General features: G+C 46.2%; 1 protein-coding gene and 1 non-coding gene across 2 annotated transcripts; one reads left to right on the forward strand and one right to left on the reverse strand.

Annotated features, from left to right (window-relative positions):
• Window positions 1-3,647: 3,647 nt before the first annotated feature.
• Window positions 3,648-3,754, reverse strand: LOC125593679. Its single transcript, XR_007329579.1, has one exon. It is a non-coding gene; the product is annotated as a small nucleolar RNA R71 (small nucleolar RNA).
• Window positions 3,755-4,839: 1,085 nt separating this feature from the next.
• LOC111209473 lies at window positions 4,840-5,751 on the forward strand. Its single transcript, XM_022709395.1, has 3 exons — window positions 4,840-5,012; window positions 5,109-5,215; window positions 5,267-5,751. Exons 1-3 carry the CDS (start codon window positions 4,840-4,842, stop codon window positions 5,749-5,751), a joined length of 765 nt encoding a protein of 254 aa, XP_022565116.1.
• Window positions 5,752-15,163: the final 9,412 nt, after the last annotated feature.

Raw genomic sequence — 15,163 nt, forward strand, 5'->3', positions numbered from 1 at the left:
TTATATTCACCCAGCTCTAAGAGAAGCCTATTGAGTTTTAAAGATATCCGAATGAATGGCTTCCATATTGAAACTAAGGGCGAAGGAAACAAAGAGTTCCTTCAGATCATAGAAATCGGCCAAGGCCATAAGAAAGTCTTAGAGACTATACTTGCGCTCTCTACTGGCCCTTACTATGCGAAAGTCAGTATGATAGAAGCCAATGCCACATTAAACAAAGTGGCCACCGAGAATTTCACTCTTTGGCACGACCGGCTTGGCCATCCCGGTTCAAACATGATGCAAAAATTGATATTGAATACAACTGGGCACACATTGAAAGAAAGAAGAGTTGTTCCTAAGAATCTAACGTGTGTAGCATGTTCACAAGGGAAACTCATTGTTAGGCCATCACCAGTGAAAGTGACTAAGGAAACAATAAACTTTCTGGAAAGAATACAAGGAGACATCTGTGGACCAATACACCCACCTTGTGGGACGTTTAGATATTACATGGTCCTTATAGATGCGTCCACGAGATGGTCGAATGTATGTCTCTTATCAACCCGCAACTTGGCGTTTGCGAGGTTACTTGCTCAGATAATTCGTTTAAGAGCTCACTTTCCAGACTTTCCTTTAAAGACTATACGTCTTGATAATGCTGGTGAATTCACGTCCCAAGCGTTTAATGATTACTGTATGTCCATGGGGGTAAGTGTGGAACACTCCTTGGCACATGTACATACATAGAACGGCTTGGTCGAATTATTTATCAAACGCATACAGCTAATAGCTAGACCATTGCTTATCAGATCAAAACTCCCGGTCTCAGCTTGGGGACATGCGGTCCTGCATGCGGCCGAACTCATTCGCATCAGGCCATCTAGTGAACATAGATATTCCCCATCACAATTGCTTACGGGTCACGAGCCAGACATATCCCATCTTAAGACATTTGGCTGTGCCGTCTATGTACCAATTGCACCACCACAAAGAACAAAGATGGGACCTCAAAGGAGAATGGGGATATATGTTGGATATGACTCTCCCACAATCATTAAATACCTTGAGCCAACTACAGGTGATTTGTTTTAGGCCAGGTATGCAGATTGTCACTTTGATGAATCCGAACATCCAAGATTAGGGGGAGAGAATAGTAAGCTGGTAAAAGAAAACACATGGAATCAAACATCCTTATCTTGGCAAGATCCTCGGACTCAGGAATGTGATTTAGAAGTCCAAAAGATAATACATTTACAAAAGCTATCTAATCTATTGCCAGATTCCTTTGCTGACCCGAAGAGAGTAACAAAGTCATATATACCAGCTGCTAATGCACCAATTCGTATTGATGTTCAAGAGGGACACAATCAAGTTGCTACAGAGTCTAGACAACGTTTGAAACATTGTAGACCAATAGGTTCTAAAGATAAGAACCCTCGGAAAACAAAGAAAGGTGTTGAGAATGAAACCGAGGTTGATAAAACCCTAGACACGACCGCGGCCGATCCTGAAACCCGAGACATAGCCACGGCCAAACTTGAAACCCTAGACGCGGCCGGCCCTGATGTGCCTACTAATGATGCTTGGGACGCCAAGCTTCAAGGTACTGAAGGTCCGGATAATAATGAGATCTCAATAAATTATGTCTTGTCTGGGATACAATGGAACAGAAAGAATGTCGACATTGATGATATATTTACATGCAATGTAGCACTTGGCATTATGGAAACAAATGAGGATCATGAACCCACCTCTATCTTAGAGTGCACTGATATATGGTGTTTTTAATACCATTATATGTGTTCTTTGAGTTAATTCTCAGTCCTAATTCGTGCTTATTTGATATCATTCCAGGTTTGGAGCAGGTGAAAGAGTAAAGAAGAGAGTGCCATGAAGGAAGAAGTCATTTTGGAATATCTAACGCAGAACAGCCAGTCGGATCAATCCGAAGGTTGTTCCCAAAGAGAGCAAGCGACTGATTGTTCCCGACTATTAAGGAAACCTCCAAGATTTCAGGGTTTGCCCTAGATTTTCTCTCCTTTCTCTTTACCACTGGCGCCTCCATATAAAAAGCCTATGCTATCATTTCTAATTTCTTACGCTAGTTTTACAAGAGACCTAGAACTATTTTGGATTGAGCAACTTGTAAGGGAGAAGGCTTCATCTCTTATTTTCACGAGAATATCATCATGAACCCTTGTCTTTCTACTTTATTTTATATGCAGTATTATTCAGAAATCATGTCTGTGTCATCTTGCTTTAGGATTGAGTAGTCGGCTAAGCTTTCTTAGGGTTTTAGGGTGTCAATCGCATGAGCTAAACGCAAATAAGTGATTTTAACTGTTCTTCATTCATATTGTTCTTACTGCTTGCATTGAATTGATCACTTAATGTTCGATCTCTAGTTTAATCACCTAGCTAACCGCTTAGGAGATAAATTGACATATATTGAATGAGCTTCATATCCCTAATCAGCGAGAGTTGATATTAGGGTAGTAAGTGAACTAATCGGACCTGATCTCTAAGGCTTGCTATCGCGGATTGTTCCAAGTGAGAGCTTAGGACTCAAGACCGATCAGCAAAGGGAACAAGTCCACGATAGTGGATTGATCTAGCCGAGTGATCCGAGTTCTAGACTGCACCTCATTGTACTTGAATAGTTGTTTGGTTCCGCATTGACACCCGATGAACAACCCTAAGCTGGCTTTCATTTAAAACGAATTTGAATTTCTATGTATTCTAGTTACTTGTGTCACCATTGATTTTAAAACCCCACTTGTTTCCCAACTTAATATTGAATTCATAAGAGTAAAGAGTAAACTGGTCCTCTGGATTGAATCTCAAATATTTCAACTACCACTGTTAACTTGACAGTAGCAAGGATTCATTTTTAGTGTATCAAGTTTTGGCACCGTTGAGATGGGGACCAGGCTTTTACCTTTATTTTTCGGTTTAATATTTAGTCTGTGATATCTAACTTGCTTTTAATTCTTTGTTGGAACATATGATCCAAGTGCATGACCAGTAGACATACTCGGAGCAACGCACAAGGACCACTACATCAACTGACCAACGACGAACTCGCAAGATTATAAAGACAGAACCGTCAACAGCAGAGAACAACCGACACCAACATGGGTGATCACGGCAATCAGGATGACCTCACTGCTGCATTGGCAATCATTCAATAACAAATGCAGACTCAACAATAACAGATGTTGCAGATGCAGCAGGCCATCCAAAATCAGCAACAAGCTGCTCAAGAAGCAGCTGAGAACGCCGCGCGAGAAGAGCGTGGTGCTCCTATTGGGGAGCGGAACCTTCCGCGGAACTTCGCTACTAACCGCTCCCCCATCAATCCTCCTCCTTGCACTCGGCAAGACTATGAGATCAAACCTGCACTGATAAGTTTGGTACAGAAAAGCATGTTCAACGGTCTCACTACTGACATCCCGATGGACCACATCGAAGCCTTTGAGAGAATCTGCAATTTCTCTCGCTCTAACGGAGTGCCACCAGATTTTGTCAAATGCACGCTGTTCCCATTCTCTCATGAAGGGAAAGCTTCTCGCTGGCTCCAATCTCTGCCGACCGGTTCTCTTACCTCATGGGACCAGGTCCGATCTGCGTACCTGAGCCACTTCTACACAAAGTCTAAAACTGCGGCTCTACGGCACAGGATCTCCAATTTCAAGCAGAAGTTTGATGAACCTTTTCATGAAGCTTGGGAGAGGTACAAGGAGTACCAGAGAGAGAGCCCACACCATGGGTTTGACGATGACTATATATTGGAGGTGTTCTATGATAGGGTGAGCTATGAGTTTCGAAACACCCTTGATTCTTCGAGTAATGGAGACTTCATGACTCAAACCACACCTGGTGCGTTCGAGCTGATTGAGAACATGGCTTCAAGTTCACTAAACAAGAACAAGGAGCATGACCGCTTGAAGAGTGTGAACAGCATAGATGATCTCGCTGCAAAGGTGGACCAAATGCTTAAGGGAAACCAAAGCCAAGTGTTCATAATGGAAGAAGCACCTCCTGAGAAGAGTGCCGGTGACCTGGCGTTTGATGTTGAAATATCAGGAGACGATCAGCAAGAGGTGAGCTACGTGAATAGGCAAGGATGGCAGCTCAAAAACTACCACCCAAACCCTAACGTGAGGAACAACCCACAACTTTTCTGGCTTAAGCAAGACAAACCAGCTGATCCTTCACAGAGTAACCAAGGTCAGTATGCCAGGTATCAAAAGAACTACCAACCCTGGACCTATGTTCTAAGCCAACCGCAGAACAATCGACCTCAGACGCAGAAATACCAGAACACTCAGCCAGCTACCTCCGCTCATGTCGCTATTCCGCAAGATGAGACAAAAGCTATGTTGCAGCAGCTGCTCCAAGGACAACAGCTCCAAGGGAAGGCTCTAAACCAGGTTACTACCGAGATCAATACCAGAATGAACCATATGTTCAGCGATTTAAGCACCAAATACGACAATGTCGCGATTCATATGAGACAGATGGACATTCAGATTGCTCAGACTGCTGAGAGCGTCAAGAGGCAACAAGGTACTTTACCTGGGAAAACCGACAAAATCTCTAAGGAGTGCAATGCGGTTGAGTTGAGAAGTGGAAAGCAACTGTCTGAGCCGGTAAAGAAGAGGTTCACTGCGGCTGAGAAGGGGAAGCAGAAAGAGTCAGAAGGAGAGGGAACCAACAGTTGGAACCAATTCGCCAGGACCAGAACAACCAGCTGAGGCTGTCCGCCCGATCCCAGAGCTTGTTCATGCTCGCGAATACACTCCTAAATTCCCTTACCCTATTCCGGCAAGGGCTACTCGTAAGGACCGAGAGGAGATGAAGTGCAGAAAGATGCTGGAGGACCTAACCGTCCGACTCCCCTTGATGGATGCGATCCAGATGATGCCCTCCATGCGCAGCTTTATGAAGGGAATGATCTCAGGAAAAATATCAGAGGAGAGCGAATTCATGACTGTCTCTAAGGAGTGCAGCGTCGTGCTTCAGAACAGGTAGATAAAGAAGCGAGGAGACCTTGGCAAGTTCGTCCTCTCTATCCAGATTGGGAAGACAGTTTTTTCATGCTCCTTGGTTGATCTGGAATCCAGCGTAAACCTCATGCCCTATTATGTAGCACGACGTCTGGGATACACGCATTTCAAACCAACTAAGATGTCCTTGGTGTTCGCGGATAGATCAGTTAAGTCCCCGGTTGGTATTCTAGAGGATCTCCAAGTAAAAGTCGGGAACACCTCTGTTTAAGTAGACTTCGTAGTTCTAGAGCTGGAAGAGGAATCCAAAGATCCTCTCATCCTAGGAAGACTGTTCCTATGTACTGTTGGAGCCATCATTGATGTGCGGAAAGGGAAGATTTATCTCAATCTGGGGGACATAGTCATTCAGTTCGAGATGGATGAGCTGCTGAAGAAGCCAATGCTGGATGGACAAACCTTCGAGGTGGATGAAGGGATTGATCCGCTGCAACCTCACGACGGGATGATCGAGGAGATTCTTACAGAAGATCCACTTAAGCTTGCACTAGTAAGAGCTGAGGCCGAGCACAGTGTCGAGAACATTGACGCAGACGGGTATGCTAAGATGCTTGACTCCGCAAGGAGAATGGGAAGAATGGTGACGAGTCTAAGTCTGGGGGAAGAAAGCAACAAGGACGAGAACACTCCAACTGGAGCGCCCCTTTACCGAACTCGCCTATTCCGCCAAACCTACCTGACGATCCCTGGAGCGAGTTAAAGGCTCCCAAGGTTGAGCAAAAACCCCTTCCCAAGGGGCTCAGGTTGGCTTTCTTAGGTCCGAATTTCACTTACCCAGTGTGAACGCTGAACTCAATAATGTGGAAACTGCATTGCTTTTGTGTGAGCTTAGGAAGTATCGTAAGGCATTAGGATATTCACTAGCTGACATACCTGACATCTCACCTGATTTATGCATGCATAGAATACACCTAGAAGATGAATCAATGATTTCTGTTGAACATCAGAGGAGGTTAAACTCGAATCTAAAAGATGTTGTTAAGAAAGAGATAATGAAACTTCTTGAAGCGGGTGTGATCTATGCCATATCTGATAGTAAGTGGGTTAGCCCTATTCATGTAGTACCTAAGAAATGTGGGATCACTGTTATCACAAATGAAAAGAATGAATTGATCCCTACTAGAACAGTGACAGGACATCGCATGTGCATTGATTTCAGAAAATTAAATGCAGTCACTAGAAAGGATCACTTTCCATTTCCCTTCATTGATCAAATACTTGAGAGATTGACTAACCACCCATATTACTGCTTTTTAGATGGTTATTCAGGTTTCTTTCAGATCCCTATCCATCCGGACAATCAGGAGAAGACGACGTTCACATGCCCATACGGAACGTACGCATACAGGAGAATGCCATTCGGCATGTGCAATGCGCCAGCAACATTTCAGCGCTGCATGATGTCAATATTTACTGACCTGATTGAAGACATTATGGAAGTTTTCATGGACGATTTCAGTGTCTAGGGAAGCTTCTTTAGTGTTTGTTTGTCAAACTTGTGCAGGGTACTCAAAAGGTGTGAGGAGAAACATCTGGCGCTCAATTGGGAGAAGTGCCACTTCATGGTCAGAGATGGGATTGTTCTAGGGCATAAGATCTCCGAGAAAGGCATTTAAGTAGATAAGGCAAAGGTCGAGGCGATGATGAGCTTGCAGCCACCAACAACTATGAAAGCTATCAGAAGCTTCTTGGGTCACGCAGGGTTTTACAGGAGGTTCATCCAGGATTTCTCAAAAATAGCAAGACCACTCACCAGACTGCTCTGCAAGGAGATCAAGTTTGATTTCGACAGCGAGGACTTAGCTGTGTTCCATACAATCAAAGGAGCTCTAGTCAGCGCACCTGTTGTACAACCGCCATAATGGGATCTCCCTTTTGAGATCATGATTGATGCTAGCGATTTTGCAGTTGGAGCAGTCCTTGGGCAGCGCAAGGATAAGAAACTTCATGTGATCTATTACGCAAGCAAAACCATGGATGAAGCTCAATGCAGATACGCTACGATTGAGAAGGAACTCCTGGCTATTGTTTTTGCATTCGAGAAGTTCAGATCCTACCTGGTGGGATCAAAGGTGATTGTGCACACAGACCATGCTGCTCTTAAGTACTTGCTCACAAAGAAGGATGCAAAACCGAGGTTGTTGAGGTGGATTCTTCTTCTCCAAGAATTTGATCTCGAGATAAAACACAAAAAGGGAGTCGAGAATGGGGTTGCAAACCACTTGTCCAGAATGAAGATTGAGGACGACACAGCTCTTGATGAAGAACACACAGCAGAACACGTCAATGCGATTGGTCTGCGCTTCGCGGAACAACCCCTGAGCATAACATCTGATTGTTCTCGCGTACCGAAACAACCAGTAGCCGCGATCCAAAAGCAGTACTCTCACCTCCCCTGGTTTGCTGAGATTGCAAACTTCCTAGCTGCTGAAAAGGAACCACTTAAGTTCAATGGAAACGAGAAGAGGAAATTCTTAAGAGAGGCCAGGCAGTATGTTTGGGATGAACCGTACTTGTACAAACATTGCAAGGATGGCATATTCAGAAGGGGTGTTCCAGAGGCATATATTCCAGGGATTCTACATCATTGCCATGGTTCCTCTTATGCAGGACACTTCGCCACATTCAAAACGGTTTCCAAAATCCTCCAAGCAGGTTTCTGGTGGCCAGTTATGTTCAGAGATGCTCACGCCTACATAGCTCGATGCGATGCATGCCAGCGACTTGGGAACATCAGCAAAAGAATGAAATGCCTCAGAATTACATTTTAGAAGTTGAGGTGTTTGGCTGTTGGGGAGTCGACTTCATGGGACCATTCCCTCTGTCCTTCAAGAACGAGTACATCCTGGTCGCCGTTGACTATGTCTCCAAGTGGGTAGAAGCAGTGGCGGGTCCCACTAATGATGCAAAAGTGGTGACTAAGATGTTCAGCTCCATCATCTTTCCGAGATTTGGGGTGCCTAGAGTGGTCATTAGCGATGGCGGAACACACTTCATCAATAAGGCATTTCAGGGCCTGTTGAAGAAGAATGGGGTGAAACACAAAGTGGCTACCGCTTATCACCCCCAGGCGAGTGGACAGGTTGAAGTTTCCAACAGGGAAGTCAAGAACATTCTACAGAAAACGGTCAATACCTCGCGCAAGGACTGGTCGCTTAAGCTGGACAATGCTCTTTGGGCCTACAGAACAGCCTACAAAACGCCGCTAGGGACCACCCCCTATCACCTGGTCTACGGTAAGGCTTGTCATCTTCCTGTCGAGCTCGAATACAAGGCTGCATGGGCGGTCAAGTTACTGAATTTCAACATCAAGCCAGCAACTGAAAGGCGCATGATCCAAGTCCATGAGCTGGAAGAGATAAGGCACCTCGCCTATGAGAGTTCCAAAATTTATAAGGAGAAGACCAAAGCCTACCATGACAAGCGAATCATTGCCAGACGTTTCGAACCAAACGATAAGGCCTTGCTCTTCAACTCCAGATTTTGGCTGTTCCCAGGCAAGCTGAAATCTAGATGGTCCGGACCCTTCACCGTTCAGGAAGTCCGCCCTTACGGAGCTATTGTGTTGCTGGACAGAAAGGGAGACGAGTTCGTTGTCAATGGTCAGCGCATCAAGCAGTACCTTGCTGACTCCACTATCGCAGAGGGTGAAGAAATTCCTCTAAGCGATCCCCCATCAGCCTGATCGGCTGAGCCAAGTCAAGCTAATGACTTTAACTAAGCGCTTGGTGGGAGGCAACCCACTGGTGAGTGTATATATTGTTTTCTATAGTCTATTTTATTTCTTTTCAGATTTAGTTTGAGGTTAAAAACAAGAAAAACCGAACACTTCAGTCATAACAACCGAAGGACTGTTTTTCTGGTGGAACAACCCATCGCCTGTTCCAGGTAAGTGTTCCGGACCCAAAAACAATAAAAAAAAACAAATAATAAAAAAAAAAGAGAGAGATAATGGAGAGCGGTTAGGGTTTCGCCTACTTAAGGTCCCACCCTTCCACTTTCCCCTTTCACTCAGCGGTACACTCCTCCCTCTCTTGCGATTATGAAGCCATCACCAAAACTTAAATTCTCACTCTTTTTAAGTGATTCTTGCTTCTAATCCAATTGGATTTTCGAGTTCTCTATGTTTTTGCAGTCCATTTGCTCCAATTATCACGGTAAGAGGCTCGGCAGTCAAAATACAATCGCTATTTCGGTTTGAAAAGCTCACCCTTCTAAACCGCTTTGATAGTTCGATTCTTGTTAGAAATAGCTTGATCCGAAATTCCCTTTTGCTGTTAGGGTTGACTTTAGAAGTTGAACTTTTGTCTCTTAGCCCTAGAGAATCGCGGTTTCATTTCCCCTTTGTTTGAGCAAGTTCCGATTTAGACAAAATGTTGCATCTTGATATACATTGCTGATATAAATTGTGATTGTGAAAAGTTGAAATGGTCTGATTTGGCGAGTTGATGTTCAGGTTTGTTGAAGGCGGGTTGCTTAGAAGGAAAAATGAATAGTTCCTAAAAGAGGATTAGTTTGATTCCATTTCTTCTATGCAACCGAGGATGGAACTAATGAAAAACTTTTTTTTGCCTTGCAGATGCCTCCACGCACCAAGCAATCGGCCAATAGAACAAGGAAGACGAACAACACGACCTTGTCCGCCAAGTGCTCGCCACTGCCACCATCAACTATGAGGACTTCTCTGCTCCTTCCTATGCCAACTGCTCCTTCTCATTCATGGCTGATGGAGAGTATTGCTCACTGTCCCTCGACAAACTCAACGAAATCTATGAGATCGCGAATGAGCCGAGAGGGGTAGCAGTGGCGAAAAAGTTCGCCCCATCAAACACCTTCTGGGACTTCATCGCGAATGGGAACTTCACACCTGGCAAAGCCTACCAGTCGCAGATCAGGAACCCGACACTTAGAGTCATTGCAAAGATCATTTCAAACCTCCTGTTCGCCAAGGATCAGACTTCCAAAGTGACAAACGGGGAGCTGCAAACCCTGTATGCAGGTATTGAGGATGAGATCCGCGCTTCAAGGTCTGGCATTCCAATTCAAAAGGTCAAGACGAACCCAGGCTTTCATTTCATCACCATGCTTTGCGAGAGGAGGCTCTGTCTGATGCACGGCACGAACAAGAAGGACAGAAGCGGTAGCTTGCTCATGCCGCTCTTTAAGCATTTCGGCATTGATCTCAGCAAATACAAGGTGAACACGGAGATTCAGTACCTCGACATCAAGTACCTTATGGTGTGCCACATCATGCGAGATGAGGATACCTACAGCTTCTTCGACAAGGAGGGTACCCAGCTGTTCACCAAGCTGCCTCACCCCGAGATCACGAGGCTCAGCGTGTTCGACAACATACGCTTCCTCCCACTACCCGAGCTCCTATGCACTGATCCTCATGCTGCTGCACCTGACGCGGATATGGAGGATGTCGAGGACATTACCCCAGAAGCTGACCCATCATACGACCTCGAAGAGCTGGCGGATGTGACAGATGATCAGGCTTACCGACGCTGGATGGTTGACTCGCAGCGGAAGAACAACAGTCTCATGCGGAGGATCCTCCATCTCGTTACCGGCGGCTGCATTGGCGGAAGTAACCAACGACAGTCACCAGCAGAGCAGACTCCACGATCGCACGGTCCAGGAAAGGCGCCTATGGGAACATGCACTTCAACTGAGGAGGTTCAGCGCTCGCGCAACAGACGTTCGTTTGATCCTACCGAGGGCAGCGAGTCCGACTGAGTCCGCAAGGACTATTCTCTATCCATTGTTCTATCCATTCGAACTCTTTATTTTTTTATGCTTGGTGTTGTTATTTGGCTGACCTCGATTTGGTTTCACACCAAGGATGGTGTAAATTAAGTCTGGGGGAAGCACTTGTTGTGTGCTGAAACTCTATGTCTTTATTTCTGAGTCAGTCCCTATGTCATTTGGATGCTTTATTGAGCCAGTTTAGGATTGTTGGGGTCAAAAACGGTTACGACGAAGTTAACGTCAAAATCCCCGCAGAATACAAGTATGTCTTTCCGCAACAAATCATGCTCGGTCAAGAAAACGTCGCAACGCATGTTCCCGAGATAAAGCTTCGTTCGAATTCTATTTAGATCAAACATAAGCCATCGGAAACATACCCAGACCAGCTACGGATAGGTCTGAGTATGACGATCAGAAGACGGACGAACCAAGCTCGGTCGCTACGTAGCGACCGAGCTCTTCAGAAACGTCGATACGACATTAGTCCATGCATTCTCATCTATCCTTCGATGCTATCTCCCGAAGACCATAGGGAACCCATTTCATGTTTCCCGCCATTCTAAGTCATCGATCAAACTTTACGGTAAAAACCGCAAAAAGTTCGTTTTTTATCGAAAGAAGCCATAATAAACGCTTCGAGTCAGAAGACGGCCCAAAGGGACCTAAGACATGACTCGAGGCCCAACTTACGATTTCTTAACCAACAGCCCGTAAGCCGCATGACGGTTTACGCTTGGTTTGCAAGGAAAGATAAATGTCAAGTTTCCACGGATAAATACGAAATTTTGAAGATAATTACGAAGATCGGAAAAAATGGAATATCTCCATTTTTATGCTATGACGGCTTAAGGGTAGAAGAGAAAAAGCGTAAACTGACCTAGGAGCCAGTATATAAGGAGTCCTAGGCGAGAGGCATGGGGAGAGACTTTTTTCGGAGCAAACTTAGCACTTAGAGTGATTTAGGCTTACTTCCGTTTTTGTTATTTCGAGCTGCGACACAATTAGGTTTAGCCGTCTTAGGGTTGCTAGAACTAGGAATCTCGCCGAGAGCTCTCGAGCCCAGGCTTATACCTTGTTGTAACGCTCAAACACGGATTCGGAATAAGATCTATTTTGCTCTCTTTTTACGATTTTTGTACTTTGTCGTTGATATCTTGTGTTCTGATTTCTTAGCGTGTGGTATTAACAGATCTCCGGGACCTCTGGGAAATTAGGGTTTTCCTAGTTTCCTAATTTAAACGGAAATCGACAGTGCGAATTTTGGTTCCCACAGTTTGGCGCTAGAAGGAGGGGGGGGGGGTACGGATCAATCTAACTCTCAACCACATCACGCTCAACCAGACAGGTCAACTGACGACGCGGATAACAAGCAGACTCCTCTTAACGGAAGTAGTGGCACTGATCTCCACACTCCCGCAGCGGACATATCCGCGGCCAACACACCAGCCAACGCCACGGCGCTCGAGGAGTTTAAAAAGATGTTCGCCACCAACGAAAAAAGGTCGGAAGAACAGGACAGGCTCGTGAGCACCTTGACCAAAGAGGTTGCAACCTTAACGGCAAGGACCAGAGCAATCCGTCCCCGCGGAACCACTAAAGTCCGCGGGAAAAGACTCAACTTCGCTACCCCACTCGATAGGCCTGGAGCCGCGCGGGAACAACCTTTGCGTCAAAACCCTAGCAAAAAATCTCCCGTCAAAAAGGGGAACCCTGAAAGTCCTCTGCCTCCCGCGAAAGATTCGGAGGATAACGAAGTCGAGCACGTCGACCTGGATCCTAGCGATGTCTCCAATGATACCGATGAGGACGTCGACAGACATCCAAGAAAGACCAAAAGCTGATCTGCTCGGGAAAGCTCTCCGTTCGACAAACCGATGACGGAAGAGGAGGAAGTCCTCTATTGGAACGAACAAGAAGAGCTGGCTGAAAACCAAACCGAGCTCACTCGCAGTAAACGCCAACAGGCTCGGAAATCTGCTTGCGAGACGTCGGATATCCGCGATCTTCGCGACTATATCACCAAGACTGCAGCAGAAGTAAGAGCCGTGAAATCCCAAATCCATCACGCTACCAGTGCTACACCTGAGATTGACAGGCTGCTGGAAGGGACTCTGAAGACCCCCTTCACCACTCGCATCTCAGATATGAGGGTATCCAATCCGGGAAAAATCAAAGTACCGAAGTATGATAGTACGACCGATCCAAAGGCGCACCTTCAGGCTTTCCACATCACAATGGGAAGAGCGAGACAGAAGGACGGTGAAAAAGATGCCGGCTACTGCCGCCTGTTCGTCGAGAATCTGCAAGGAGCAGCCCTCGAATGGTTCGCACGCCTTAAGCGAAACTCTATCGGGAGTTTCCGACAGCTCGCATCAGAATTTCTCAAGCAATACTCTATGTTCATAGATAGAGAAACTTCCGATGTCGATCTCTGGAGTCAGTCCCAGAGGGAAGACGAACCCCTCCGCGAGTTCATCAGCCGATTCAAGCTGGTAATGTCCAAGGTCAGTGGGATAAGCGACAAGGTGGCCATTGATGCGCTCAGAAAGACGCTTTGGTACAAGTCGAAATTCAGAAAATGGATAACCCTCGACAAACCGCGGACGATCCAGGATGCCCTCCAAAAGGGGATGGACTACATCATAATCGAGGAAGAAACGAAAGTCTTATCGCAAAAACATAAGTCGGCAAGACCATCCTCGAAAGATGTAGATCCAAAAACAAAGAATAAGAACTCTCGTAACGACAAGTATGTCCATCACGAGGGGGAAGATCTCCAAGGAGCGCACAATTACGCGATCAGTTCGGACCAGGGCCGAACCACGGGTAATACGTGGACTCGCAATCAAGGATATGACGAAAACACCTTTTACGAGTTCCACCAGTCCCGAGGACACTCCACGACTAACTGCAAAGTCTTGGGAGCAAGGCTGGCCGCGAAGCTACTAGCTGGAGAGCTCTCGGAAGTGACCAGCGTGAAAGATCTCATCCTCGAGACCGATCGCCCCCGGAAGACGGATAGAAATCCGCCCGCGGAGAAATCTCCTCAAAGAAACCAATCCGGGGATAAACGCGGCAGAAGGCCGGACGACAAGGGGAACGATAACAATCGTCGCAGAGTCAACATGATCATTGGAGGATCGCAATTCTGCAACGATACGGGTTCGGCCATCACGGCTTACCAGTGGAAGGCGGAGTCGAGCGCAAACTGGCCTACATGGTCTCTTACCTGAGATGGTCAAAATTGCTCAATCACCTTCACGAAGGAGGAAGCTGGCGGGATCGACCAACCTCACTGCGATATGCTCATCATAGATCTCGTCATACGAGATCTGGAAGTCGGAAGAGTACTCATTGACATGGGAAGCACGGTCAATGTAATCTTCCGCGACACTCTCAATCGGATGAGCATCGAACTCGGAGAAGTAACTCCAACGCCGAAACCGCTCACGGGTTTTTCAGGAGAAGTATCAATGACCCTCGGGTCAATCCAAATGCCAGTCATGGCCAAGGAGATCACGAAAATCGTCGAATTCGCGGTGGTCGATCATCTTGCCATCTACAACGTGATCATGGGAACCCCATGGATCAACGCCATGAAAGCCGTTCCATCGACATACCACCTAGGTGTCAAATTCCTGACCCCAAACGGAGTCGCACCTATCTGGGGATGTCAGAAACAGTCGCGACTATGCTTCCTCGTGGACACAAGTTAAGGCAAATGACGACTTCTGCAACGGCAAATCGCAAGCGCACGAAGATAGATCAATCTTCGGCCAAAAACGCTTCAAGGAAAGACGATTTAACATCGTCTGCTGACGCAAACGCTTCGGACGTCGAAACTCCACACGAGTCCGAAGCCGACGCTACAACTCAACCGGAACATCCGGAAGAGAACGCTGACCCGGCCACGGACGTCACGATCAGGGCGGTTAGCACGGCGATAACCGCCGAGTAAAAACGCTAGCGGCATAAAACAGAACTACGAGATGGCTTGATCCTCAAAACAGGTACGTAGGCAGCTCGTCGAAAGATGAGTTCAGCTATCCCCCTCTCTAAAAGGGGGGGGGGGAGTGGGTGCGTATACTCGTATACTCCCACATAAGAAAAGACGCGTTATTGTAATCGAGTTTTTAGAGATTTAAAAACTAAAAATCTCTCTTTACAATATGCATTGCTCCTTTTTAATTAAAACGCTTATGCTTCAGTTAAACGCAAAAGTCTCAGTACACGCCAAGAAAATCTACGAACGTTAAGACTCTTGTCAGCGGCCTCATCCTGCCCAAAATCAGAAAATAATTTTTCTTCAGCACCAAAAATATTTCGTATAGTCTTCGAAACAACCGCGAGACGTCGCC

Source organism: Brassica napus, chromosome C9 (assembly GCF_020379485.1).
Source record: "Brassica napus cultivar Da-Ae chromosome C9, Da-Ae, whole genome shotgun sequence".
In the NCBI taxonomy this organism is placed as follows: Eukaryota; Viridiplantae; Streptophyta; class Magnoliopsida; order Brassicales; family Brassicaceae; genus Brassica; species Brassica napus.

What these genes read in the sequence shown, in the direction of transcription:
- LOC111209473 (XM_022709395.1), top strand. Translation starts at nt 4,840, where the DNA reads ATGAAGTGCAGAAAGATGCTGGAGGACCTAACCGTCCGACTCCCCTTG. An exon ending in AGCGTCGTGCTTCAGAACAG is followed by an intron (nt 5,013 to 5,108) that starts GTAGATAAAGAA and finishes TCTGGAATCCAG; the next exon opens with CGTAAACCTCATGCCCTATT. An exon ending in ATCAGTTAAGTCCCCGGTTG is followed by an intron (nt 5,216 to 5,266) that starts GTATTCTAGAGG and finishes CTGTTTAAGTAG; the next exon opens with ACTTCGTAGTTCTAGAGCTG.